Below are 27,582 nucleotides of genomic sequence, written 5' to 3'. Positions count from 1 at the left end.
AATAAAAATCACTTATATTTTTGTATCATATTACAGTATCGTAGATATTTTGAAATATCATTCATGCTCTTCACTGCTTCAAAATTATGTGAGGTATCAACCTACTGCTAGATCTTATTTAAAGCATTAATAAAGAAGCACATATATTACTATATCACATTAAAATAGTTTAAAAACTGTATTACAATATAATTGGTTTCCTTTGTAATCCTACATATTTCATTTTATGCATTTTAAAACATTATGCTGAGAATGGTTACATAGGTTTTGCCAGACTGCCAAAGGGGAACTTGACACAAAAAACGTTCAGAACTCTTGCATCTGCCCCCTCCAAATTATCCCTCTAGATTCCCTGTGCCCTATAGTTATTTACTCAATTCCCTTTTCTTGCTGGGTTACTGGGAAATGTGGAAGAGGAAGGCAGCCAGGAGCTGAGAGAGGAATGAATGAGAGAGGCAAGGAAGGGAGGTTGGGAGAAAATATCTTATACCACTAAGCAATAGAAGGAAAGTTCATCAAGGGCACAGGGATAACTCTTGAGTCAAGTTCAGCTGTCACAGGAATCCCCTTATTTTCCAGGAATGGGCCTACCTTAGGATCTCTGCTGAGTTTGGTCATTGGATGGGAGCAACCCCATGGGAAGCTGGCCTTAAACTGCGAGTTGATGGATTTCAGAAGGCAGCAGCTAAGGCCTTTGGTAAATTTTCAGTCTTTGTAGTTGGAGGTCCATGAAGAGCATTCTCCTGGCCCCACAGTGGCCCATCCAGAGAAATGTCTCCTTATCTGTAAAATGGAGGTGATAAAATCCCCTATCTTCAGAGTTGTTGTGAGGATCAATGGAAACTTGCAAAGCAATATTTGCACAGGGCCTGGGACAGAGTCGGCTCTCAGTAAGTGGCAGCCATTACTATGGTCATTTTAATAATTAATTATTATTATCATTCTCTTTCTCAGAGAGAAGAGCTCCAGGAGGCTGAAGGTAGCAGATCCTCTCCAAGCTGGGGCAGTTGGGAGAGGTGGGGACCACTTCACACTCCCCTCACCTTGTGCTGAGGCAGGGGTCTTCCCCTAGTTACTGACAGTTCCTTTGTCTGCTGACTCACAGCCAACTTCCTCTCATACAAACAGGAAAACACAGCGAGCCAGTGGTGTCCCCCCCCCCCCCCCCAACAACACCACACATAGCTAAACACCAGCCCAACTCTGAGGGGGAAGTGCCTCAGGCTCTGGGGGACAGGCTTCAAGGCTAGGGCTCCAGGCAAGATTGGGAAAAAGGAGAGGAGCCATTTCTCCTCAGGTAACACCCCCATCCCCCTACCTCCGCCCCCCACCTCACCAAAAAAAAAAAAAAAAAAAAAAAAAAATGGAGTACGAGGATGAAGAGAAGGGGCTTCTCCTAAAGAAGAAAAGACTTCTTGCTGGGTCACTGAGCTTGCAGGGCGCCAGGCTTATCCCCTAAAAGGCAGCCCCAAGACCCGGGTTGGGGGGTATGGGAGTAGGAAAGTTGCCTTGCTGACCTTCACCTCTGGGAAGAAACCTAGGCCTGGCTCTTGGGGAGGAAGAAGCAGATGGGGACTCCTCTGCTAGGCATCGGCCCCAATTCCCTCACTTCAAACCTCTGGGCTCTGAAGGGGTCCCCAGCTTGGCAGGCTGTGGCTATCTGTGACTTCCGGATGCCAGCCTCCCTTCACTCGCTAACTGGGTGCCAGGGTCCAGCCACGGTGCTGGGCATGGGACAGGGGCTGCCACCCTGGGGGCTTAGGGCCCACCTCTTTCCCTCCTCTTTTGGCACGATGGGGAGGGAACAGCAGAAGGGCAAAACCGTGCTCCAGGCCGCTCTCCTTTTCGCTCTGGTTCTACCTCTGTCACATCTCCATTCTGGTCTTTACCCCTTTGTCCCTCTCTCTAAAGCTGTCTTGACCTCCCGCTCCTGTTCCGGTCCCTTTCTCGGCCCCTAGGAAGACAGGGTTGGCCAGGCCCCGAGATAAGCGCAGCGGTTAGGTAAGGAGCCCAAACCTTTTGAAGGCCGGCGCTTGCACAAGGAGTAGCGGGGCCCAGCGGAGGGAACCGGCCGGCGGGGCGGGGCGGGGCCGGGCCCGTCGGGGGAGGGCTGAGGGGAGGCGGGGCCCGCGCTGCGCGACCCGAGCCTCGGACGGCGCGGCGGGCACCGGGAGCGGACGGCGGCCGCGTAGTGAGGTGAGGACCCCCGCGCCCACGGGCCCCTGCTTCCCAGACTCCTCCCCGTCCCCTCCTCGAGGGCCCCGTCCGCGCCGGCGGCCCTCCCCCGCCCCCCTCCCCGCCGTGACTCGCCCCTCCCTCCGGTGGCCCGGCCTCTGCCCCCTCCCTCCTCAACCCCCTCCTTCGTCGCAGCCCGCGCTGCCCCGCGCTGCCCGGCCCGCCCCCGGCACTCCTGCCCCGCGCACCTCCGGGTTTCCAGTCCCGTGCCCTCGGGCTGGATCTGAGTCACTGGGAAACTGGGCTCTGAGTCAGGCCCTAACTAGCTTGGGTACGGGGGCCCAGCTGCGGAGAGGCAGAAAGGCCAGAACTGATGCTGGGGCGAGAGAGAGTCCTGGTCAGGACCCCATGGGGAGAAAGTGTGTGAGAAGCTAACAGGCAGAGGCAGAGAGACAGAAATCTGGAGTCACATACACCTAAAGGTCTAGTTAAAATTGGAGACTCAGGCAAGGAGAGGCTTAATGACAGAGCAAAAGAAGGAGGGGAACAAAGATGGATTTAGATAGAGGCAGTGACCGATAGAGTGGGGTAGAGAAAGGGACAAGCAGAGAGAAAACTCTGAGACAGGTCCAGAGAATAGACCAGGGTCAGGGTCGGGATGGCCGAACGGGACAGAGCCTCAAAGACTTGAGCCCAAAGGCACGGGAAAGGGAAAGGGAAAGCTCAGAGGAAGAAGATTTGGAGAAAGCAGAGGTAGGGGGATGTCATTTCACACTCTTGAGTCGCTATAGGGAGGGTGCTCACGTGTGCATGCATGTGTGTGAACATGCTTCAGGTTGGTGGAGAGTGAAGACCCTGGCGTACCCCTGGCCTCTGGGCCCTCCTCTTTCCAGCCCAATTCTCCACCCTATCCCCATTCCCCAGGTGGCCTGTTTCCACGGCCAGGACCCCACTTGCTGAAACTAGTTAGGGCTCTCTGGGCAGCCTGTCCAAGGCAGACAGGATGTGGGGGCGGCCAGGGCTGGAGGGACAGGAAGGAAGTCTGAGCAGAGACAATAGGTGGAAGGGGAGGAGGAACTGGGAATGACCAGGATTAGGATGGCCGAGCTTGTACCTCAGTTCTGAAAACCAGGGGGGTGGAATCTCCACCTCTTCCCTCCTCTTGTGCCACAGCTGCCCCTGTACCCACCTTAGGCCACGTAATGAGGCCCCTCTTCCCACCATCCCTTTCCATCCTGCCCCCGCAGGCTTCTGTCATCTTGTCCCATGCTGACTTGGTTGAATGCAATAAAGCAGAGGCAGAGCTTTGATCCAGACCTAGGGTGGTCAGGAGCATGGGGGCCAACACTTCCACCAATTTGTTGTGAGCCTGGGGCAAGCCTCTTCCCTTCTCTGAGCCTCAGTGTCCTCATCTGCAAATGAAGAGATTCCTCTATAATAAGAAAGCCCTTTCTGATGTTCTGGGACGGCTCTTCCTCCAGATTGCCGGCCACTGGTCATTTTTCTTTGGAGGAAGACAAGTCTGGTACCTACCCCCTGTCCAGGCCTCAGACTTTGGGACAGGGAGGGGGAATCTCAGCCTGAGCCCTTCCTTCACCCTGCCGCTCCCCCCAGCAATGGCCTGAGCCCCCATGGCTGCCCCTCAGGACCTGGACATCGCTGTGTGGCTGGCCACGGTGCACCTGGAGCAGTATGCAGACACGTTCCGAAGGCATGGCCTGGCTACAGCGGGTGCAGCCCGGGGCCTGGGCCACGAGGAGCTGAGGCAGTTGGGTGTCAGCGCCACAGGTCACCGGAAACGCATTCTGCGCCTGCTGCAGGCAGGTGCTGCAGAGGGCTCCCTGGATTCCCAGTTGGACAGTGCCATGGAGCCATCCCCCAGCCTGGCCCCCCAAGCCCAGCCCCCCAAGCCTGTGCCTAAGCCCAGGACAGTATTTGGTGGACTCAGTGGCCCCACCACCACCCAAAGACCTGGAGTGAGCCCAACCCTCTGGAAACCAGAAGTGTCCAGGAGCCCGGAGTCCAGCCCAAGTTCCCCTCCTCTCCCCACCTCCTCCTCTGAGCAGACTTCAGCCTTGAATACTGTGGAAATGATGCCAAATGCCATCTACTTTGGCCTGGACTTAAGAGGCGGGGCACAGACAGCCCAGGACATGTGAGTGGGGCTGGCTTCCTTGGGATCCAGTGCTGGGTGGGGGCAAGAAGGTGCAGGACATGAGGGTTTCTCCTCTCTCCTCTCTCCCTTAATGATCACTAGACCTTTTCCCTCAGGACCCCAGACAGCTCCCAGGCAGCTGCCCCCACCCCTGCCCTCAGGCCCACAGCAGGCACAGGTAGGTGGGTTATCATGGGTTGGGGGGAGAGAGACAGGTCCCTTCAGGACCCATACATTCCCACCTGACCTCCTCTTCCTTGTCTCTCCCATTACTCCCCCTGCCAGTACATATCATGGACCCTGGCTGCCTGTACTATGGTGTCCAGCCCGTGGGGGTCCCAGGGCCACCTGACAGAAGAGAAGGCAGAGGTGTCTGTCAGGACCGGGTTGAACACAGGTGAGTAGTCAGTAGGGTGGTGATGGCAGGAAGAGAGAAGCTTGAGGAGCAGTCTGGTGGTGGCTATGGATCCAGTTATTCATCAAATGTGTATTGAGTGTCCACTGTGTGCCAGCCAGGTACTCAAGATATAGAAGGACTATGGCAGACCCAGTACCCCCCTCAAGCCTCTTGTGACTCAAGGGCAGACAGGAACTGAAACAAGTAGACAAACAGATGGATATATAATTTACAATACGGAGAAATGCTTTTCTTGCTTTCATTTAACAAATCTTTATTGAGCATCTACTGCATCCCAGATGTTGTAGGTATTTGGGATAGATCAGAAATCCTTGTCCGTGTGGGGAGTCAAATAAAAATAAGTATAATAAATAAGTTACATCATATGTTAAAAGGTATTAAATACCATGGGGAAAAAAAGAGCAGGGTAAGAAGGCTGGGATGGAGTGAGGGGAAATGGGCTATAATTTTTCATTAAGAGTTGCCAGAGTGTTTTCAAATGACACTTGAGCAAAATGAAGGGTGTGAGAGAGTTAATCATGACAGTGTCTGGGATAAGTGTCCCAGGCAGGGGGAGTGGCTAGAATAGAGGCTTCCAGGTAGACCCAGGAGTGGTGACAAGGCCAGTGGGGCTGGGGTATAGTGGCCAGGGCAGGAAGAGTGGGAGGAAATGATGTCAGAGAGGTAAAAAGAATCAGATCAGGTAGGACCTTTTGGGGACTTTCGCTTTGACTCTAAGTGAAATGGGAAGCCACTGGAAGGGTTTTGAATACATTTTTAAGAATCCCTCTGGTTGCTGTGTTGGGAATGGTCAGTAGGAGCAAAAGCAGAAGTAGAGAGACCAGATATGAGGTTATTGCAGTAATCTAGATGAGACATCTCAGACTAGGTCATGGTAGTGGAGATGGCAAGATGTGGTTGGATATGGGTTATATTTTGAAGGCAAACTGTCATGTGAGAGACATTGACACTTGGGGTGTGAGAGAAAAGAGCAGTCAAGAATGACCTCAAAGGTTTTAGTCTGAGCTGCACTGTCCAGTGTGGTAGCCACTAGCCACACGTGCTTACTGAACACATGAAATGTGGCTAGTCTGGAGTAAGATGTGCTGTAACTATAAAACTACCAAATTTGAAAGACTTAGCATGAAAAAAAATCAGTACTGGATGAATATGACAGAAGTAGACATAAATTATCTTTTTATATGGATGACATAGTAAAATGTTAATATGTTGGGTATGTGGGATTAAATAAAATATAATTAGTTTTACTTGTTTCTTTTTATTTTTTAATGTGGCTACTAGAAAATCGAAAATTACGTATGTGGTTTGCACAGTGACCTCTGTTGGACAGTGCTGTTTGAGCAACTGAAAGTTCCTGGAGTTGCTCTGATCTGACATGGGGAAACTGCACAAAGCAGGGGGTGGTGGGGAGATCAGGAGCTCCATTTTGGATGTGCTGAATTTGAGGTATATATTATAAACCCAAGAAGAGATGACAAATAGACCATTGAATATACAAGCCTGGAGTTTGGGGGAGAGGTCTGAGCTGGAGATCTAAATTTGTGAGTTTACAGCATCTACATGGGTGTATATAGCTGTGAGTGAGTGTCGATAGAGCAGAGGACCAAGATCAGAGTCCTAGCATACCCCAATATCAAGAGGTTTGGGAGAAGAGGAAGAACCAGAAAAACAGACTAAAAAGAAATGAGTAGTAAAGGAGAAGGAAAACCAGAAGAGTGTGATGTCATAGGAGCCAAGTGAAGATAGGAGGAGGGGGAGGTCAACAGTTCAAATGCTGCCAGGAGGTCAAGAAAGACAAGGACTGAGAATTGGCTTCTGGAATTGGCAACATAGAGGTCACTGGGGACCTTGACAAGAGGTAAAGGTGAAAGCCAGATCAAAATGGTCTCAAGAGATAACAGAAGGAGTTGGAAGGTACAGATGACATTTTTGAATTTTTCTGCATAGAAGAGCACAGGGTTGAGTGGTTGTTACAGTGGAAGTGGAGTTAAGAAATGTTTTTTGTAGGAGGCAGTGTTACATATGTTTATAGATGGATTGCAGGGATCTGGTAGAGAGGGAGAATTAGTTGCTGTCGGGGAGAGGAAGGGGAGACAGTCTGGAGCAACATCCTGTGTAGGTGAGAGGTTGGTGCACAGAGGAGGGACTGGTTTCAAACAGGGATGTTTAAGACAGCAGCAGAAGGAATGTAAAAAATGTGTGAAATTGGGTAGATGAGGCACTGGGAGTTTGTGGGGGTTCTTAACTGATTGCTTAAGTAAGCAATTTAAGTAAGTGTTTCTCACTTAAGTAAGAAACAAATAGGGTAGAGTAATGGTTTTCAACCTTAGCTGCACTATAGTCTGGGAACTTTTTTTTTTTTTTAGTTTATTGATTTTGAGAGAGAGAGAGAGAGAGAGCACACAAGTGGGGAAGGGGCAGGGAGAGAATCCCAAGCAGATTCTGCACCACCAGCACAGATCCCTATGTGGGGCTCCAACTCATGAACCAAAACGGAGATCATGATCTGAGCCCAAGTCGGATGCTTAATGAACTGAGCTACCCAGGCAACCCAGCCTGGGGAACTTTTAGAAATAAACATTCATGAGCCCACTCCCAGATGATCAAACTTAAATGTCTAGGATGGGGGCCATATACTGGTATTTTAAGGTTTCCCAAGTGACTTTGTGCTACTGAGGTTAAGGACTCCTGGAAAGTGACAGAGAATAATAGAGGACTTCCTGGGAAGATGGCATAAGCAAAGACCTAAGGGCTGAGATAAAGCAGCCCAGGGAAGCATGTTCTGGGCAGAAGGAACAGCATGTGCAAAGACTCTGAAAGAGGGAAGAGAAGGTGGCTAAACTGTAGTAAGCAAAGGCAAGGGTGATATAAAAGGAGGTCAGGGGATTGGGTGTGGGTCTCATTGTACAAGGTCTTACAGCCCGTGTTAAGGGATTTGGATTTATCCCAACTGCAAATGAGAAGTTATGCAGGATTTCATTGAGGGAAGGGGTGGTGGAGGATAGTGAAATGATCTCATTTGCATTACATTTTTTTTTTAATGTTTATTTTTGAGAGAGAGACAGAGACAGAGCGTGAACGGGGGAGGAGCAGAGAGAGAGGGAGACACAGAATCTGAAGCAGGCTCCAGGCTCTGAGCTGTCAGCACAGAGCCCAACGCAGGGCTCAAATTCACAAACTGTGAGATCATGACGGGAGCTGAAGTTGGACGCTTAACCAACTGAGCCAGCCATGTGGCACCCTTTTTTAAAAATTTTTTTTTAATGTTTATTTATTTATTTATTTTTCAACGTTTTTTATTTATTTTTGGGACAGAGAGAGACAGAGCATGAACGGGGGAGGGGCAGAGAGAGAGGGAGACACAGAATCGGAAACAGGCTCCAGGCTCCGAGCCATCAGCCCAGAGCCTGACGCGGGGCTCGAACTCACGGACCGCGAGATCATGACCTGGCTGAAGTCGGACGCTTAACCGACTGCGCCACCCAGGCGCCCCTAATGTTTATTTATTTTTGAGAGAGAGACAGACAGACAGACTGTGAGCAGGGGAGGAGCAGAGAAAGGGTCAATTGCATTTTTAAAGGAGTGCTCTGGTAGTGATGACAAGTGAGGTCCAAGGGAGGGCAGGAGTGGAAGCAGGTGACCAGTTAGGTAATTCATATCACCCTGGTGAGAACTCATGGGAATTTGGTCCAGGGAGAGAAAGTCAAGCATTTTTGGAGAGAGAACCAAAAAGACTTATTGATTAGATATCAGCAACTGTGGCAGAAAGCCAGCTACACAGCCTTTCCCCAACTTTTCTACCAAGTAATACTAATGGCAAAGGAGAGGGACTGAAATTTTTCCAGTAAAAAATCCAAGTGTGCTCAGGGAAAAGGCTCTATGATAATCTTTTGGGTTCCCAACATCCCCATTTCCCTGTTTGAAAAGTGATCCAGTACCTTCCAAACATTCTACGAAGTGCTGTGGGTGGGGGTGTCTAGGGACCAGGGTCTAATATATGTTCTCTCTTGCCCCACATAAGGCTCAGCAGACAGGATCTGGAAGCACGGGAGGATGCTGGCTATGCTAGCCTTGAGCTGCCTGGGGATTCTACCCTCTCACTGCCCACCCTGGACATGGAGATGAATGATGACCTCATTTCACCCTATGCCAGCTTCTCATCCACAGCAGACCGCCCCACGCCCCTGCTCAGCGGCTGGCTAGACAAGCTCTCCCCTCAGGGGTGGGGCTACTGGGGAGGGAAAGGGAGGGTAGGGAGGGAGAAGAGGGAAGAGGGAGGCTGGGTGGTGGTGGTGGGTCAGGTCCCAGGTACTCCCAGACCCTAGGAACCCTCAGGATACAGCCTCCACCACTCACTCATCTTGGCCCCTGCCTTCCCCAGAAACTACGTTTTCCAGAGGCGCTTTGTGCAGTTCAACGGCAGGAGTCTGATGTACTTTGGCAATGATAAGGTGGGGATCTGGGAGATGCTATGTTGGGCCTAGGGAAAGAGAAAGGGAAGGGGAGGGTTGAGAAAGGCTTCGGACTGCAAGATGGGAAGCCCAGGTCGGGGGGGGGGGGGGGGGGGGGAGGCGGTCACCACACGACTGATGTCAGCATCTAAAGTAGCTAGGTTAGCAGCTGTACCCCACTGCTTGTGGAATGAATGCCGATCTCATTAAAAGTTGGCGCTGGCCCCAGGGTCAGCACACATGGTTGAATTGCTGTCCCTTTGGGTCACTGGGCTGTCTCTCCAGGATCCCTTCCCCAAGGGTGTGATCCCTCTGACTGCCATTGAGATGACCCGCAGCAGCAAGGATAACAAGTTCCAGGTCATCACTGGCCAGAGGGTGTTTGTGTTTCGCACAGAGAGCGAGGGTGAGAAGCAGGGCCCTACTGTGTCAGGGTGGGGGGCAGGGAAGCCATGTGAGCACACAGCTGCTGGCTAACCTGCTTCTCTGTCCCCCACCAGCCCAGCGGGACACCTGGTGCTCCACACTGCAATCCTGCCTGAGGGAGCAGCGCCTCCTGGGCCATCCCCGGCCCGCTCAGCCACCCCGACCCCTCCGCACAGGCATGCTAGAACTTCGTGGACACAAGGCCAAGGTTTTTGCTGCTTTGAGCCCTGGAGAGCTTGCCCTGTACAAGAGTGAGCAGGTGAGAAGGGCCTGGCCGAGGCCAAGGAGCCTGGCCTAGCCCATTCTGGTGCCTCATTGAACCTGTTCCAACCCCCACAATCCCACCAGGCCTTTTCTTCCGGCATCGGGATCTGCTTCATTGAACTGCAAGGATGCAGCGTCAGGGAGACCAAGAGTCGCAGTTTTGATCTGCTCACGCCCCATCGCTGCTTCAGGTGGGGCCCAGACTGGCAGGAGGCAGGGACTGGGGAGAGACTTTTTTTTTTTTTAAGTTTATTATTTATTTTGAGAGAGAGAGAGAAAGGGCGGGGGGTGGGGGGAGAGAAAGTGTGAGTGGGGGGGGAGGGGCAGAGAGAGAGAGAGAGAGAGAGAGAGAGAGAATCCCAAGCAGGCTCTGCACTCTTGAACCCACAAACAGGGAGGTCATGACCTAAGCAAAGACAGACACTTAACAGACTGAGCCACCCAGGCACCCCTGGGGGAGAGACTTTTGAAGGAGACCCAGGGCAGGTAGAGGACTAGAGGCCTCTTCAGTAGGATGTCAGTGGGTGTGCACTGATGGAATTCCAGTGATCAGGGTCAAGGTCTCAGGATGGTCTGGGCTGGCCCAGAAGTGCCCTCCAGGGCTTCCTGCAGGAATGGCTAGTGAGATGGGACAGGTAGGAGGGGGTATCCATGCCCACAGACTGGCTGTCCACCCCTCAGCTTCACAGCCGAGTCTGGGGGTGCTCGGCAGAGCTGGGCGGCCGCTCTGCAGGAAGCAGTAACCGAGACCCTGTCTGACTACGAGGTGGCTGAGAAAATCTGGTCCAATCGGGCAAACCGGCACTGTGCGGACTGTGGCGCCTCCCGCCCAGACTGGGCTGCTGTCAACCTCGGGGTGGTCATCTGCAAGCAGTGTGCAGGTGAGGGCTGGGGCCTTTAGCTAAAACAGGGAGAGGGAGCGGGGGCTGAGGCTGGAGGTTCTGAGTATCTATGCCACATACCCTTCATACCCTAACAGGTCAGCACCGGGCCCTGGGTTCTGGGATCTCCAAAGTACAGAGCCTGAAGCTGGACACAAGTGTGTGGAGTAATGAGATAGTGCAGGTGAGGAGTCTGAAGAGGGAAAAAGTGGGGAAGATGGAAGAAAAGCATCCATAAAAGGCTGTGGGCCCAGCTTGAGGGCAGGATTGAAATGTCTGACGACTCGAGTTCCTGTCAGTTGCCTCTGCCCTTTGTCATCCTACAGTTGTTCATTGTCCTGGGAAATGATCGTGCCAATCGCTTCTGGGCAGGGGCATTACCCCCAGGTGAGGGGCTGCATCCAGATACAAGCCCTGGCCCCCGGGGAGAGTTCATTTCCCGGAAGTACCGACTGGGTCTCTTCCGGAAGCCCCACCCTCAGTATCTAGATCATGGCCAGCTTCTCCAGGTAGGAGGGACAGGTTGGGGCTGATGGAGGAGGGCAGTCTCTGAGTTGAAATGCCTAGACTTGGCGTGGGGTTGGGGCTGTTTCTGATGACTGGAGGACTGTCCCCACACTGTCAGGTTGGGTCTTGGGGCTGATAGAGGCCCTTCCCCTTCTGTAGGCACTGTGTGCAGCTGTGACAGGACCCAATCTGCTGAAGAACATGACCCAGCTCCTCTGTGTTGAGGCCTCTGAGGGCGAGGAGTCCTGGTCCCCCTCAGCACCTGATGGCAGCTTCTCTGGTCTCCTGCTCCCAGGTAATCCCCAGAAGGACCTCCTTTCTCATCCCCTAAGAATTCTCAACCCTGACCCGTGCCTTGATTGTTCCAGGGAGCCCCATGTACCCTTTTACTCATCCCATCACAATGGCCCAGTTTGGGTAGTTTCCCAACCTTCTAGATCCTCTGGGTCCTATATCCTGAAGTCATGAAATGATCAATGGCAGCCACTGCCTGGAATGGATCTGGATGTTTGAGGTGTTAGTGCTGGTGAACCCCTGACAAGGTCAACCCATAAAGGAGATCTCATGTTCCTGGGGAAGTCTGATCAAAGAAACAGTCATCTAATGATGCTTCTCTCCAGGGGTCAGGCCAGAGGGGCTGTGACACTTATAGGATGGCCCATGCTTAGAGGTTTCCACCCTGGGCTGACTGGGTGAATGGATGGCTGGTTGGGAGAGGCAGTGGGCAAGGGCTGGTGTCTTGCTTCCTACTACCATCTTTACTAATCTGGGTAGTAAGGGGTCCAGCCCCACTGGGCTTGACTTGGCCATGCTGCCAGTGGAGTTGGGTCCCACTGTCTTCCTCAGTCTGATCCTTTTCCTGATGACTCAGGCCATCCCATTGCACTGCACTGAACTGACCACTTCTCCTTCCCCTTGCAGACCCTTCCCCTGGCGTGTACAATGAGGTGGTGGTACCTGCCACTTACAGCAGCTTCCTGTACTGTGGTCCCATCAGCAACAAAGCTGGACCCCCACCTCCTCGCAGGGGCCGGGATGGTGAGAGGCGAGCCGCGGGTGGGGGGAGATGGGGCAGAAACTGGGATGAGCAAGGTGTACCGCAGAGGGGCGGGAAGGGCAAGTAGGGCCACACCCTGGAGTGGGCTAGGTGCTGGGAGTAAGAGAGGGACCATGCCTGGTGGCAGCACTGGGTGATAGATGAGAGCGTGTGCTGTGAAGTCAGACTGCCTGGGCCAAATCCCAGCTCTGCTACTTCCTACTAATGTGACTTGGGCAAACTACTCAAACTCTGGGCCTCAGTTTCCCTACCTGCAAAGAGGACTGAAGATGATACCCACCTCATAGTGTTGTTGTAAAGATTACGTGAGATCATACACAGGCAGAGGGTTTGGCATAGAAAGAATAAATATGGGAAATGGGAATTATGATGGTAGGGACAGACATCTTCTGCCTGCTGACCATCAGCCTCCCCCTTAGCTCCCCCCCGAATGTGGTGCGTGCTGAGAGCAGCTCTGGAAATGTTTGTGTCAGAAAGCAGCCCTGAACCCCTCAGCCTCATCCAGCCCCAAGATGTTGTATGTCTGGGTGTGAGTCCCCCACCCACTGACCCAAGTGACCTTGACAGGTAACCACACCCCTCGACAGGTAACCACACCCCATGCTCCCTGCACTCCCCCTTAGCCCTTTGTGATCCTGAGCCTGCCAGCCCCTCTTGGTCCCCATTCTCCTTCTTAACCTCACTTTCTTTCTAGATTCCCCTTTTCCTTTGAGCTCATCCTCACTGGGGGGAGGATCCAGCATTTTGGCACAGATGGAGCTGACAGTCTGGAGGCCTGGACCAGTGCTGTGGGCAAGGTGAGCCAGCTGAGACCTCCTCCCTAACAGCCCATGGTTTCCCTGTCCCCAGCTGTCCCCATCATGCCCTCTCCTGTTCCTACAGCCACCCCTACCACATCCACCTTCATTAACAGCTGTGCTAGGACCAGTGTTAGGCACTGCCCACTCAATAGCTCATTTAACTTTCACAACAACCCTGAGAGGAAAGGATTATCAGTATTTCACATACAGGGAAACAGAGTTACACAGGTTATGAAGTCATTTGATCAAGGTCACAGAGCTAGGAGGCAGCAGAGCCCAGGATTGAAAACAGGCCTTTGTCTCCAAAGCTCATGGCTTGAACTTCATTGTGCAGGCCTTCTTCCCAAGGAAAGGCTGCCTCTAACTCCCACTTCCCCCTTCCCCAAGTTCTCCCAGTGCACAGGTGAGGCTGCCTTTATGAGACCCAGCGTCTCCATTCCCAGGCAAGCTGGTCTCTCTGTCCTGCACCCTCTCCCTGCAATTAAAAGTTCGGGCCCTAGGGGTTCCTGGGTGGCTCAGTCAGTTGAGCATTGACTTTGTCTCGGGTCATGATCTCTCTCCATTCATGAGTTTGAGTCTCACATTGAGCTCGCTGCTGTCAGTGCAGAGCCCCCTTTGGACCCTCTGTCTCCCTCTCTCTGCCCCTCCCCAACTTGCGCTCTTTCAAAAATAAATGAATATTTTAAAAAAAGCTCAGGCCCTAAAGTCAGATATCCTGGGATCTGAGTCCTCCAACTCTCAGCCTTGTGAGCTTTTCCATACAGATAGAGTGGCTCTAAAAGATGCTCCCCTTGGCGTTGAGGATTAAGTGACATGTGAGACCCGCGCTGCTTGGCACACAGCAGGCCCTCCATCTGTGGGTGTTAAAATAGTAATGGTGATGATGATGCCCATTGCTCCAATCGCTCCCGTCCTTAACCGTTTTTTCCCTCAGTCCTGCTCCACCTTCAGCTTCTTATCACCCTGGTGCCCTCCTGACAACCCCTCAGAATAGTCGTGTGCCCTAGCAAGCATGCCCTTCCTCCTTAACCCCTGATGGCTGCCCTCCTCTGCCAGACTTATGAGCTGCTACTCTTCAGGGGTGGTTAGTGACTTCCCATTACCAAAGTCCAAGGGCCTCCTCCTGGCCTCACCAGGTCGGCCCTGCAGGATGTGACACTTCTCTGTGGGAAATGCTCAAACATTCATTGGAATGTCACAGAGTGATTTTATATGTAGAATCTACTTTTTAAAAGGGAGGGCTTATATTGTGTATTTCTTTTTTCAGTTTACTTTTCTAGTAGTTCATTTTTATTGTTTTTTACAAAAGTACTATTAGTAACAGATTGGAATTTTGAACAAAAAAAAAAAAAAGAAAAGAACTCCTGTTTCATCACCACAGGTAGCTGGAGAAGCACCATTTTGCAGACCATCTCCAACATTTATTTCTTCACAAATCCTCCCCTGACCCCTTAGGGTGGTGGGATTTCCCAGGGCATCGTGACTCTTCAGTTAGAGCATTTTGGCTGCCCATTCTTTCTTACCCTTACATCCCTTACATCCCTTACCCTTACATTTAAGGGCATAAGGCTGCCACACAGAATATCTTCTCTGTGTTGGCTGGAGCAAATTAAATTGAACTGAATTTCTTTCCTGTCTTTCTCCATCCATCTCCTGTGTTCTTGTGTCTTTCTTTTGTTCTCTCCCCATCGCTTTTCATTCCGGTCTTTCTTCTGCTCTCTCTTCATGTCTTTCCCTATCCTTCTCACTCTTCTCTCCACCTGTTATCTCTTTCCCCATCCTCCTTGTTCCCCATGTCTTCCTCTTGACTCACAGTGGTTCTCCCCGCTGAGCTGTCACCAGCTGCTGGGCCCTGGGCTGCTGCGGCTGGGCCGCCTGTGGCTACGCTCTCCCACCCATTCAGCCCTGGCCCCTGGCCTCTGGCTGTCAGGGTTTGGACTTCTTCGTGGTGACCACCTCTTCCTGTGTCCAGCACCGGGCCCTGGCTCTCCAGCCCCTGAGGACATGGTGCATCTGCGGCGGCTACAGGAAATCAGTGAGCAGGGGTGGGGACAGGGATGAAAGGTGGCCATGGGGTAAGGGACAGTGGACCTTCATCTATTTGGGGATCCCTAGGGGAAACAGCAGAACATAGTGTATTCAGGCACAAACTTTGGAGTCAGACTGCCCAGATACAGACCTCCACCTCTGTCACTTTCTAGCTGTGTGATCTTGGACAGGTTGCTTAACCTTTCTGTGCCTTAGTTTCCTCCTCTTTACAGTGGGCACAATGAAACAGTTGTAGTTTCAAATAAGGCAATGCATGTAAAACACTTATCACAGAGCCTGGTAGGACCTATCTTATAGGTGTTTAATAAATGTTACATGTTATAAATGTTACGGTTACTGTTATTTGGAGTCATTTGCTGGTTGGAGACTGGGAGAGGGGACTGGGTATTCTCACTTCCTCAAAGAGAACAGTATGGGATAATATCAGAGGGCTTTGGAGACAAGAGACCTGAGTTCCAGCTCAGCTTTGCCATTTTATAACAAGTAATGAGACAAGCAGCTTAACCTCTCTGAGCATTAATATGTCACCTGTAAAATGGGGATAATAGTATGTAACTTACAGGATTTAATACAGCATTGTTTGTAGGGTTCCTAGTCTGGCACCTACATACCTTAAATACTTAGTAAATATTAGTCACTATGATGAAGACAGTCATGATACTGTCTCATGGTTCTCCTCCCAGGTGTGGTTTCAGCAGCTGACACCCCAGACAAGAAGGAGCATTTGGTCCTGGTGGAAACAGGAAGGTAAGTGTTGCTCTTATCCTTGACCCTGGATCCCTCTTTCTAGAGCCCGCCCCGCTCCACCCTCCACCCTGGTCTGCTGGACCACTACCCACTTCCTCAAATTCCATTGCCTAGTTCAGGGGCTCTGTCTGGGTTGAATTTTGCTGCCCCCTGCTGGTGGCTCTTGGAGGACTGGGCCTTGTGATCCTGGGCCTCTTAGTTTAAAGGACCCTCAGGAGCTGGCTCTGACTCAGGCCTCTTGGGTCTCAGGACCCTGTATCTGCAGGGGGAGGGCCGGCTGGATTTCTCAGCATGGACCGCGGCCATTGAGGGGGCTGCTGGCGGGGGCGGCACAGGGCTGCAAGAGCAGCAGATGAGCCGGGGTGACATCCCCATCATCGTGGATGCCTGCATCAGTTTTGTCACCCAGCATGGTGAGTGGGTACTGGCCAATACTGAGCCAGTAGGGGATGGGGGACATAGGAACAGCCAGAAGTTGTGATCTGCCTACAGAAGCTTTGCCTCCAGAGATTGCAGCCTAACAACAACCTGCTGTATGATCCTTGGCAAGCTTCTTTACCTTTCCGAGCCTCAGTTCCCCCATTGGTAGAATGGGGCTACTAACAGTCCTCGTTTTCTAGGATAGTTGTGATAGTAAGAGAACATATGTAAAGCATTTAGCACAGCATCTGGCAGGTAGTAAGTGTTCCAAGGTAGCTGTTAGTGGGCCGTGGGCGTGAAAGGGGAGCAGAGCAGCACTGAAATGTGACTGGAGATGGAGAGCCATAAAGAACAAAGAGGGGGCAGCTGTAAGGCAAGAGCCAAGCTGTGCAGCAAAATCCTTGAAGGTCTGAGCAGATTTATTCTGTGTGGGAGTTTTTCCAGGCATAAAGGCTCAGCTGTGCGAGTGGCTCCCAGAATTCTCTGTGACTTTTTGGCCTCTGCTTTATTCTCCAGCTCAAGGAGGCACCAAGTAGAATCTAGCTCCTTGATGAACCCCCTTTAGAAGGCAGGACCCTTTTTTTTTTAAATTTTTTTAACGTTTATTTATTTTTGACGAGAGAGACAGAACATGAGTGGGGGAGGGGCAGAGATGGAGAGAGACAGAATCTGAAGCAGGCTCCAGGCTCTGAGCTGTCAGCACAGAGCCCAATTTGGGCTGGAACCCATGAACCATGAGATCATGACCTGAGGCAAGGTCGGACACTTAACTGACTGAGCCACCCAGGTGCCCCTAGAAGGCAGGACTCTTGAGAAGGAAACTTCATGGAAAACTAAGGAAGGCAATAAAGGGGGGAAAGGCACATCCATTAACTACAAATAGTTGTGCTTACAACATTGACAGTGGATAGTGAGTGGCTAATGACATTCTCCACACTTTGGTAGTAGCCTCATGCACTGACTTTGCCTGCTCACTAGATCCCATCCTGTTCTCAGTCTTCCTCATGTTCAAAGGAGGGATTAAGTCAGCAGTCCAGTGAAAGTCCTGGAGAAAGAGCATGGGTGCCCATACCCACTCCTCCACAGTTCCTGGACTGCCGCTCTTCATTCAGCAGATGTTTACTGAGCTGCTCCCGTGTGCCAGACACTGGACATATAGTGGTGAAAAGGGAAAGTTCTATGATGCTCAGAGACTAGTGGGAGAACTGGGTAATAAGAAAAATGCAGTCAGTTCTCATTATTCATGGTAGTGTTGTTCTATGAAGTTATTGCAAACATTGAATGAATGAATACTAAATTGTTGCCCCAGTGGAAATACAGGGTTGGGTTCCTGGGAAGCTCTGGTCACATTCTCATCAACTGATCCATCAATATGTAACTTTGTTTTAAGTGTGTTTCTGTTTAAAGATACTTGCTTTAATATGTATTTGTGATCTGTTAACTTTGAATTCACAGCCAGCAGCACTGTAACTCATGCATAAGGAAAGCTTATCTGACACACATATTTTCTCCATAAGGCACATCACAGCCTTCTTGTACTTAGGAATACTAGACAGCACTTTAGCACTTCACTTGGGGGCCATTTCAAATAGTGAAACTACCCAAAGAAAAAAAGCACAAGAATGAAAAAATGTGGTTCTATATATACCATGAAGACTACACTTGTTTACCATATGAGAACTTAGCTGGGAATGTGTCCAATAGGCAACTCAAATTCATCTCTGCTCTGCGCATGTTCACAAATGACTGGGAAAGTGCCACAAGTACTGGTTTGGGAGTTTCAAATAAATTTTAGCAAGTAGATAAATTCACAATATTGAATCTGAATAGTGAGGATTGACTGTAATATGATTTGAAAGTGCTATTTCAAAACCAAAATAGTGAGTGATGGGGACTCTGTGTAATATCATGGTTAGGGAAGGACCTTCTGAGCAGGAGTACTTGAGCAGGGTCTTGAGAGTCAAGACCATGGAGGCAGACTTCCTCTTTTCTGGCCCATTTACCCCAATAGCCCTACAGCATGTCAGGGGGGGTGGTGGGGGTAGGTCACAGATACTGGATACCAGGTGGGTGGGTGGGTCTTTGGGCAGTGGTGAGCAGAGATGCTGGCTGTTCTCAGGGCTCCAGCTGGAGGGCATATACCGGAAAGGGGGTGCCCGCGCCCGTAGCCTTCGGCTCCTTGCTGAGTTCCGGCGGGATGCCCGGTCAGTGAAGCTCCGGCCAGGGGAGCACTTCGTGGAGGATGTCACCGATACACTCAAACGCTTCTTTCGAGAGCTCGATGACCCTGTGACCTGTGCACGGTTGTTGCCCCGCTGGAGGGAGGCTGCTGGTACTCCCAAGGTCCCTAAAAACTCTTCACAAATAGCCAAGGGACAACCAGGAACTCCACCCCCCCCCCCACACACACACCCTTGAATCCCTGAGGCTGTTTTGTGGGATTGGGCAGCCATCCTCCCCAGTACTTCCTCCCCACCCCTCAGGATCACTCAAGGACTCAGCTTAGGTCAAGGTGGGAAGGGGGCAGAGGCACATCCACCCTAGGTTTGTTTCTTCAAAAATCCCTCCGCGCTCCCTTCCCAGATCATCTCCACCCCTTCCCCTTTCCATCCCAGAGCTACCACAGAAGAATCAGCGCCTGGAGAAGTACAAAGAAGTGATTGGCTGCCTGCCACAGGTTAACCGCCGCACGCTGGCTACCCTCATTGGGCATCTCTATCGGTCAGTATGGCCAGGACCCCCGCAGGCTCCTCACTGACCCTTTATCAGCTCTGTCTACCTGCCCCCCACATTCATTCATTCATTCATCCTGTAAACAATTGCTAAGTGAAAGCGTCAGAGCACAAAGGTTCAGAGTGTGGACTTTGAGGTCAGGCAGACCTAAGCTTTACTCTAGTCTTCCACCATTCTAGTGTGTCACCTTGGGTGTTATTTGTACCCTCCGAGCCTCAGTTTCCTCGTTTGTAAAAGGAAGATGGTGTAACGAATAGTATCCACCTCCTAGGTCATGAGAGTTGAAGGAAATAATCCTTCCAAAATCCTAACTATAGCACCTGGCATGTATGTAGTAGGAATTCAAAAACGGTAAGCAATCAATATTATTTTGTTTTATTATTCTATGACAGACAAAGGGTTAGATGTAGGAGACACAAAGAAGAGTAAGTTGCAGATCTATCTTGACCAGTCTCTTGGGGAGACAGGTCTTTAAAGACAGGACTTTAAACAATTCTAAGGTGAACACTGGCTGTATTGTACTGATTACTCTATATCACAGGGATGGGCCAACTATGGCCCATGAGCCGAATCCAACCTGTTGCCTGTATTTCTAAATGAAGTTTTGTCCATGAAGTGTAAAGCCACACCCATTCACTTTTATATTGTCTATAACTCTTCTCATACTACAACAGTAGAACTGAGGAATTGCAACAGGGAACGTATGGCCTACAAGCCTAAAATATTTACTGTCTGTCCCTTTACATAAAAGTGTGCTGCCTCCTACAATATTTATAATCACCCATCCTTATCTGTCTCTCCCCTAGACTGGGAGCTCCTTGAGGCCAGTATTGTGTCTTACAGCTGTATCCCAAATGCTTAGCCCAGGGCCTGGCATACCGTAGGAACTCAATAAGTGTTTGCTGAATGAATGGATGCATTGACCAACAGGTGAGCACAAGCTGCATCCTTTGTGACCCATGTCACGCCCTTCTGCAGGGTGCAAAAGTGTGCTGCTATAAACCAAATGTGCACGCGGAACCTGGCCCTGCTGTTTGCACCTAGTGTGTTCCAGACAGATGGGCGGGGGGAACATGAGGTGCGGGTGCTGCAGGAACTCATCGATGGCTACATCTCTGTCTTTAATGTAAGTTCTCTCAACCCCTGACTATAGTCCCTCTTCCTGGATTCTAGATCTTGCTCTCCCCAACAGGACCCCAGCCCAGACCTCTGAAAGCCCTCTGCGTCGGGAATCACCTTCCAGAGCCCTGGGCCCCTCTATCCCATAACGTCACTCCAAATGCCCATGCCCCATTAGTTCTTAGCTCTTCTGGCCTCTAATGCTCTCATATAGACCCTCTGGTCTTGTACATCTCTCCCTTCTTCCCTCATTTCCTAGCACCAACACCCACCTCCACAATACACACTTCTTTTTGACTCTTCCACAGATTGACTCTGACCAGGTAGCTCAGATTGACTTGGAAGTCAGTCTTATCACCACCTGGAAGGATGTACAGGTAACTTGTCCTGACCTTAGACTCCTGAGTGGGCCAGGAGGGGATATCAAGACAGGAGGGTGGCCTTCTGCTGCTGGACATTGGCCGTCAGCTTTCAGAGAAAGGGGGAAACCAAGGAGGGGAGTGCTTTGGGGAGAGGGGTTTGGTTTAGGATTTACTCCACTTATTCCACCATGAGGATTCTTCATTACACAATGGTGGCGAGTACTTCAGTTCTGCATGTAAAAAAAAGATCCAAGGAAGAGTTAGCTAAGTTAGACCAAGTGCTGAGAATAATAGTAATAAATAGGGTAACAAACAGCAGAGGACTTATATTCTAAACCCTATGATCTCACTTTAACATCACACAACTCCATGAGGTGTACAGTCCTATTTTTTCAAATAAAGAAACAGAGCGGGGCACCTGGGTGGCTCAGTTGGTTGAGCATCTGACTCAGTTTCAGCTCAGGTCATGAGCTGGCTGTTAGTGAGTTTCAGCCCCGCGTTGAGCTCTGCATTGATGGCGCAGAGCCTGCTTGGGATTCTTTCTCTCTCTGCCCCTCCCCTGCTCTGTCTCTCTCAAAATAAATAGACATTAAAAAAAAATAGTTATAAAAAAGAAGGCCTTGAGGGTCACTTATTCAAAGTCATACTGTAGCGAGTGCCAGAGATGTAACCTAGAGAGTCTGACTCTAAACTTGTCTTTCCGTATGTTGTTCTGCCTTGGGAAATACCCATGCAGCCTGAAGATGTGGTTCTGCCACTCCTGGGGTTCTCCCTTATAAGGGCCTGAGCCACATTGGGGATGAGGGGTAGGAGGCGACTTTTGTGGGGGAAAGTGCTTATAAGGCAACATAAGGAGTCCTCTGACCTTGATATTTTGGATTCTCTTGTGTCCTCCTGAATACTTTACCCGTCCCCTCAGCTGTCCCAGGCTGGAGACCTCATCATGGAGGTTTATATAGAACAGCAGCTCCCAGACAACTGTGTTACCCTGAAGGTCAGTCCTAAGGGGACAGGTGGGGAGATGGGAGGATTGGGGGAAGCAGGGTCAGTGAACTGACCAGCATGGGTCCCCTGCTCTTGCCATGACCCCAGGTGTCTCCGACACTGACTGCTGAGGAGCTGACTAACCAGGTATTGGAGATGCGGGGGACAGATGCTGGGATGGACTTATGGGTGACGTTTGAAATTCGTGAGCACGGGGAACTTGGTGAGCATGACCATGTGTGTGTGGATGCACATGTGATGGGGGGAGATCAAAGTCACCAGTGCCTTCTTTTACCAAATATAGTGGACATTGTCCTCGTGCATGTGAGGGGACATTCTACACTGTTGACCACTCCCTCTTTCTCAATACTCTCTTCTCTCTTGGCTTTTGTGGACCCCACAAACCCTAGGTTTCCCTTCTGCATCAAAGAAGGCTTTTCTTCCTCCTTTGCCTAGATTCCAAATGTTGGAGGAACCCAGTATTCAACCTGGAGCCTTTTCCTTTCTCTATCTACATTCTTCCTTGGATGCCTCATCCATTCCAGTGGCTTTAAGTGCCATTAAAAAGCTGACACCCAAATTTTTATTTCTGGCCCAGATCTTTCCTCTGAGCTCCAGACTCACATATTCAACTGTCTACTGCACACCTCCACTTGTACGTCTCATAAGCATCTCTAACTTAAAACGTGCAAGACTCAACTCAGTTTCCAGACCCCTTCACCTAACAAAAAGCCCCAGCTATTTCCCAGTTTTCCTTAACTCAGTTATCAAGGCTGGGAGTCTTCTCTTTCCTTCAACTTCACACCTAACCCAACCACCTAGTCTTGCTGATTCTATTACAATCTGCCACTTCTCTCCATCTCCACCATTACCACCACCCAAGATGAAGTCACTGCTATCTTTCTTCTCCCAACATTAACCACTAAAATGTAAAGCCCCAGAAAGGGAATAGCTGGCTAGTGTTCCCTTCTTGCCTCCCGATGATCCATTTTCCAGCAGTCAACACGCATTGCAAGCGTAAATCACGTCATGCCATTACCTTCCGATGGCTTTCCACTGGACTTAAAATAAAATTCAAATTCCTTATTATGGCCCACAATCCCTGAGCGTCTGGACCTTGCTTATTTCTTGGACTTCATCTCACATAACTCATTCTCTGGGCTTCAGCCATGCTAGCTGTTCTTCAAACACATCTTTCTTGACTCAGGGCCTTTATTCCTGCATTTTGTCATGCCTGAAATTTTCTTCCCCTGATCTTAGCATGGCTTGTTCTTCCCACCCCTTCTGGCCTCAGTCTCATCCTCAAATGTCCCCTTTTGAAAGGCCTTGCCAGTTAAGTGTCTGACGTCGGCTCAAGTCATGATCTCATGGTTCATGAGTTCGAGCCCCTCGTCGGGCTCTGTGCTGACAGCTTGGAGCCTGGAACCTGCTTCAGATTCTGTGTCTCCCTCTCTGCCCCTACCCCACTCACGCTCTGTCTCTATGTGTCTCTGAAAAAAAATAAGTAAATGTTAAAAAACATTTAAAAATTTGAATGGCCTTTCCTGGGCATTACCCTGTCCCAGTGGCTACCCTCCTCTCTCTCGGCTTCTTATTGTTTCTTTCAAAGCACTAATTGTCTGCAATTCTTTGGTTGACTTAAGGCAGACTTAAGGTCTGCTCCCTCACTCTGCTGTGGGCTTTGTGTTTCGTGCTCATCACTGTATCCCCAGGGCCAGCACAGTGCCTGGCACAGAGTCAGTGCTAAAATAAATACCAGTGGCTGGGCGGCGGATTGGATAAATGAATGTGACTGGTGGGAAAGGAGTTGGGGGCTCCAGGCTGTGGATGGATATTCTGGTTGATTTTCACTCCCACTTTACCCCTTCCTTAGAGCGGCCCCTGCACCCCAAGGAAAGGGTCCTAGAGCAGGCCCTTCAATGGTGCCAGCTCCCAGAGCCCTGCTCAGCCTCCTTGCTCTTGAGAAAAGTCTCCCTGGCCCAGGCCGGCTGCCTCTTCACAGGTGAACCTCCCTCTTCAGTCCAGCATCCCCATCCCCAGGCCTCTCCCCCAGGACCTTCCACCCAGCATTGCCCGTTTGTGCCCAGGTATCCGCCGCGAGAGCCCAAGGGTGGGTCTGTTGCGATGTAGGGAGGAGCCACCCCGCTTACTGGGAAATCGCTTCCAGGAGAGGTTCTTTCTGCTGCGTGGTCGTTGCTTGCTGCTGCTCAAGGAAAAGAAGGTGAGGGAGGCTGGCAGCCCTGTGGGAGGAGCTGTGACTACATCAAGCCTCTCACTCCACAAATCATGTGCTTATCAATCTCATTGCTGCCCTGGTCCTTTGACCTCTGTGACCCTGTGATTGCATAACCCCAGTGTTTCCATGACTTCTTGACTCAAATGACTGTGATCCTTCTCTCACCTTTTGACCTCACTGACTGCCTTCTTGTTCTCAGAGCTCTAAACCAGAACGAGAGTGGCCTTTGGAAGGTTCCAAGGTCTACCTGGGCATCCGAAAGAAGTTAAAGCCTCCAACACCGTGAGTGTCCTTCCCCAGCCCACATTTCTAGGGCCTTCCTGCCATCACCTTTCTGGCCTTTCTAAACACCCGTCTCTGTTCTCCTTTGCCTCCTAGGTGGGGCTTCACATTGATACTGGAGAAGATGCACCTGTGAGTACCTCCCAGCCTGGCTCTTCTCTAGCCTAGCCCTGCACCCTGTCCAACCCCTCCCTATGTTTTCTATCCTCCATCCCTAGAGCTACAATCCCTCCTCTCCAGCTCATTTCCCTCTGATCACCCCCAGCTACCTGTCCTGCAGTGATGAGGATGAGATGTGGGATTGGACCACCAGCATCCTCAAAGCCCAGGTGAGGGGAAGGAGAAAGCTAAGGGCTAGGTCGGAGGTCCCAGCTCTAGCCTTCAGTACCACCCATACCCATTGTGCCAATTCTTCAACTCCCTCCAGCACGATGACCAGCAGCCAGTGGTCTTACGACGCCATTCCTCCTCTGACCTTGCCCGTCAGAAGTTTGGCACCATGCCTTTGCTGCCCATCAGAGGGGATGACAGTGGGGCCACCCTCCTCTCTGCAAATCAGACCTTGGTGAGGTCCCCCCAGCCTGCTCCAGTACCCTCCTGATCCCTGCCTGTGTCCTTGCCACACTGCAGGAGGGGAGTGGTGTGCCTGTCATCCTAGTGCCCCCCCCCTGCCTTCTTTGTGTCCCCACTCCCCACCCTTGCCTCCTGTTGCCAGGCCTCACTGTGTCTCTGTGTCTCTCCCTCTCCTCACCCCCATCCCACCTGTGCCCAGCGGCGACTTCACAACCGGAGGACCCTGTCCATGTTCTTTGTGAGTACTGTGCCTGTCTCAGCTGTGTGCCCATCAGCTGTGTGTTCCTCTGTGCTGCCTGAACCGGTGTACCCTCTCTATTTGTTCTGATGTAGGCCATCAGTGTGTGTGTGTGTGTGTGTGTGTGTGTGTGTGTGTGTATGAGAGAGAGAGAGAGACAGGCAAACAGACAGAGAGACAGAGAAGGAGACGGACAGTGTATAGTGAGGGACCAGAAGGAATCAGAAAAATAAAGGACGGTAGGATGTGACAAGGAAAAGGGAAGTGGTCATAAGATCTGAGAAAGAGAAGGAAAGTGGTTAAGTGAATGCATTTTGGAGTTAGACCTGGGCTGAAGCCCTAGTTCTTCCATTTACTCACTGTGTGATCTTGGGCAACTTACTTAATCCCTCTGTGCCTCAGTTCACTCACCTGCAGTGTAACCTGTTGTACAGAGTTATTTTGGTATCATACATGCAAAGTATTTTGGAGCATCTGGCCCAGAAGAAGAGCTCAATAAATGTTAGTGATTAATAATGTAGTAATTCTAACTCTGTGCCTGCTTCATGCCACCTCATTCCCATCCAGCCAATGAAGTCAACCCAGGGGTCTGTGGAGGAGCAAGAGGAACTGGAGGAGCCTGTCTATGAGGAGCCAGTGTATGAGGAAGTGGGAGCCTTCCCTGAACTGACCAAGGACACCTCTACCTCCTTCTCCACCATGAGAGCTCAGACAGCCAACCCTGAGACGCCCCTCACCAGCCAGAGGTCCTTTGATCAACCCTTTTTCCCCAAGGCAGGTGCCCCAGGCCCAGAGGAAAGGCCACCAGAGCTCCCTCCAGGCCCCCTTTCAAAGAGCAGCTCCCAGGCACGTGGGTCCCTGGAGGAACAGCTGCTCCAGGAGCTTAACAGCCTCATCCTGAGGAAGGGAGAAACCACCATAGGCCTAGGAAGCCCCTCCCAGCCCTCCAGCCCTCAGTCCCCGAGCCCCAATGGCCTTCTGACACAGACGCCTGGCTTCCCCACCCAACCTTCCTCTTCTTCTAGTTCACCCTCCAGCCAGCCCCTCACATGACCCTAAGACCAGAAGTCTGAAGGGGTAGGTAACCAGAAGACCCAAGTTCTCACCATGGCAGACACTGCTGGGAGCCTCCTCTGCTCTGGATGGAAAGACTCTAAAATCCAGTGCGGTGCTATGGAAAGACCACAGGACTCAGGGCTCTGGACTCTCCTGCCCAGAGAGGGTCAGAATGTGGCCCTCACTGAACCTCCACTCATTATATGTACCATGATGTCACTGAAATAAGGAGAACAGTGAACATCAAACTGTTTCTTAGAGCAGTAAGCCCCACATATTTTTCCTCATCAAGGACAACTCCTCCTTATATATTTGATATGTAGGTGTCCTGTGAGACATTTTGGGTTTGAAAAGAATGGTTTTACTGCATTAAATAAAAAAAAGGATTTGGAAGCCAGAGAGCTGAATGATTTCCAAGTCTATCCTACCCCACCTCCTACATTTGGGAACTACATTGAAGACCTAGTGTCGGGAGATTGATTGGGGTTGACAGTTGGGGTAAAGAGGAGCCAAAAAAGATGTGTCATTGTTAATAAAACAATGGAACAGTGGAACAATGGAATAAAACAGCCTTGGAACCAAAGGCTACTGTTGCTTCATTCATTCATTCATTCATTCATTCATTCAACAAATATGTATTGAGCACCTAACTGGGTGTTAGGTATTCAGTGTGAACAGAACAGATGGGTCCTGCTTTTATGGAGCTTCCAGTGTAGAGGAATAGAAAACATTAAATACACAAACTAATTCAGTGATGTGAAGAAATTAAACCTAAAGTGATGTGTTTGTGGAGATGGCCCTTACGCTGGGAGGATGGGGAAGGCCTCTGTGATGAGCTGAATACGGGTGCCAGATAGGGGTGCCTGACTGGCTCAGTCAGTAGAGTACTTCAGATTAATCTCAGGGTTTTGAGTTCAAACCCATGCTGGGCATAGAGTGTACTTAAAGAACAAAACAAACAAACAAAAAAAACTAATGGGACTTGATTTGGTGGCACCTGGCTGGCTCAGTCAAAAAAGCATGCAACTCTTGATCTCAGGGTCATGAGTGTGAGCCCCATGTTGGGTGTAGAGATTGCTTAAATAATTAAAAAACTTAAAAAATAAAGAGATGCCTGGGTGGCTCAGTTGGTTAAGTGTCCAACTCTTAATTTTGGCTCAGGTCACAATCTCACAGTTGGTGAGTTCAAGCCCCACATAGGGCTCTGCTCTGACTGCGCAGAGTCTGTTTGGGATATTTTCTCTCCCTCCTTCTCCGCCCCTCCCCTGTTCTCTCTCTCTCTCTCAAAATAAATTAAAAAACTTAAAAAAAATTTTTTTAATAAACAAAAAATAAAGAAGCCAGACATGTGGAATACTGGAAGAAGGAGCACTCCAGAAGGAGAGGGAAAGCAGCAGGCATGAAGGCTTTGCAATGGGAAGAGACTTGGCCTGCTGGGGAAACAGCAAGGAGGCTGGAGTTGCTGAAGCACAGTGAGTGGGGAGCCAGAGAAGTGTATGGGCCGAAAGGGGAAAGATTGGCAGGGGCCCAATAATGCACAGCCTTGCAGGCCATGCTAGGGTGTTTGGATTTTATTCTAAAGCAACTGAGAAGTTTTAAGGAAGAGAGTGATAGGATCTCATTTTCTTTTTAAAAAAAAGATAAATCAC

General features: G+C 50.5%; 1 protein-coding gene across 10 annotated transcripts; it reads left to right on the top strand.

Moving 5' to 3' along the window:
* The first annotated feature begins 1,198 nt into the window (after nt 1-1,198).
* Nucleotides 1,199-26,516, top strand: ARAP3 (ArfGAP with RhoGAP domain, ankyrin repeat and PH domain 3). Of its 10 annotated transcripts, XM_042985952.1 has the most exons (34): nt 1,199-1,297; nt 1,912-2,001; nt 3,423-4,330; nt 4,447-4,508; nt 4,616-4,727; nt 8,770-8,970; nt 9,130-9,199; nt 9,485-9,605; nt 9,700-9,884; nt 9,974-10,080; nt 10,571-10,770; nt 10,869-10,954; nt 11,097-11,279; nt 11,437-11,572; nt 12,199-12,315; nt 12,754-12,901; nt 13,029-13,131; nt 14,950-15,169; nt 15,867-15,930; nt 16,180-16,343; nt 18,470-18,682; nt 18,966-19,071; nt 20,062-20,209; nt 20,511-20,579; nt 21,484-21,558; nt 21,657-21,771; nt 23,422-23,550; nt 23,636-23,769; nt 23,984-24,066; nt 24,163-24,198; nt 24,332-24,395; nt 24,494-24,631; nt 24,839-24,877; nt 25,445-26,516. In XM_042985952.1, exons 3-34 carry the CDS (start codon nt 3,807-3,809, stop codon nt 25,928-25,930), a joined length of 4,638 nt encoding a protein of 1,545 aa, XP_042841886.1. In that variant the 5' UTR covers nt 1,199-1,297; nt 1,912-2,001; nt 3,423-3,806; the 3' UTR covers nt 25,931-26,516. The 10 variants fall into 10 exon arrangements, with proteins under 10 accessions (XP_042841886.1, XP_042841937.1, XP_042841926.1 ...); XM_042986003.1 differs by lacking the exon at nt 1,912-2,001 and having other exon boundaries at nt 3,790-4,330; XM_042985992.1 differs by lacking the exon at nt 1,912-2,001 and having other exon boundaries at nt 3,657-4,330.
* Nucleotides 26,517-27,582: the final 1,066 nt, after the last annotated feature.

Source organism: Panthera tigris, chromosome A1 (assembly GCF_018350195.1).
Source record: "Panthera tigris isolate Pti1 chromosome A1, P.tigris_Pti1_mat1.1, whole genome shotgun sequence".
NCBI classification, from domain to species: domain Eukaryota; kingdom Metazoa; phylum Chordata; class Mammalia; order Carnivora; family Felidae; genus Panthera; species Panthera tigris.
The sequence above is the reverse complement of the archived record's forward strand: the minus strand, read 5'-3'. Positions and strand labels throughout refer to the sequence as shown.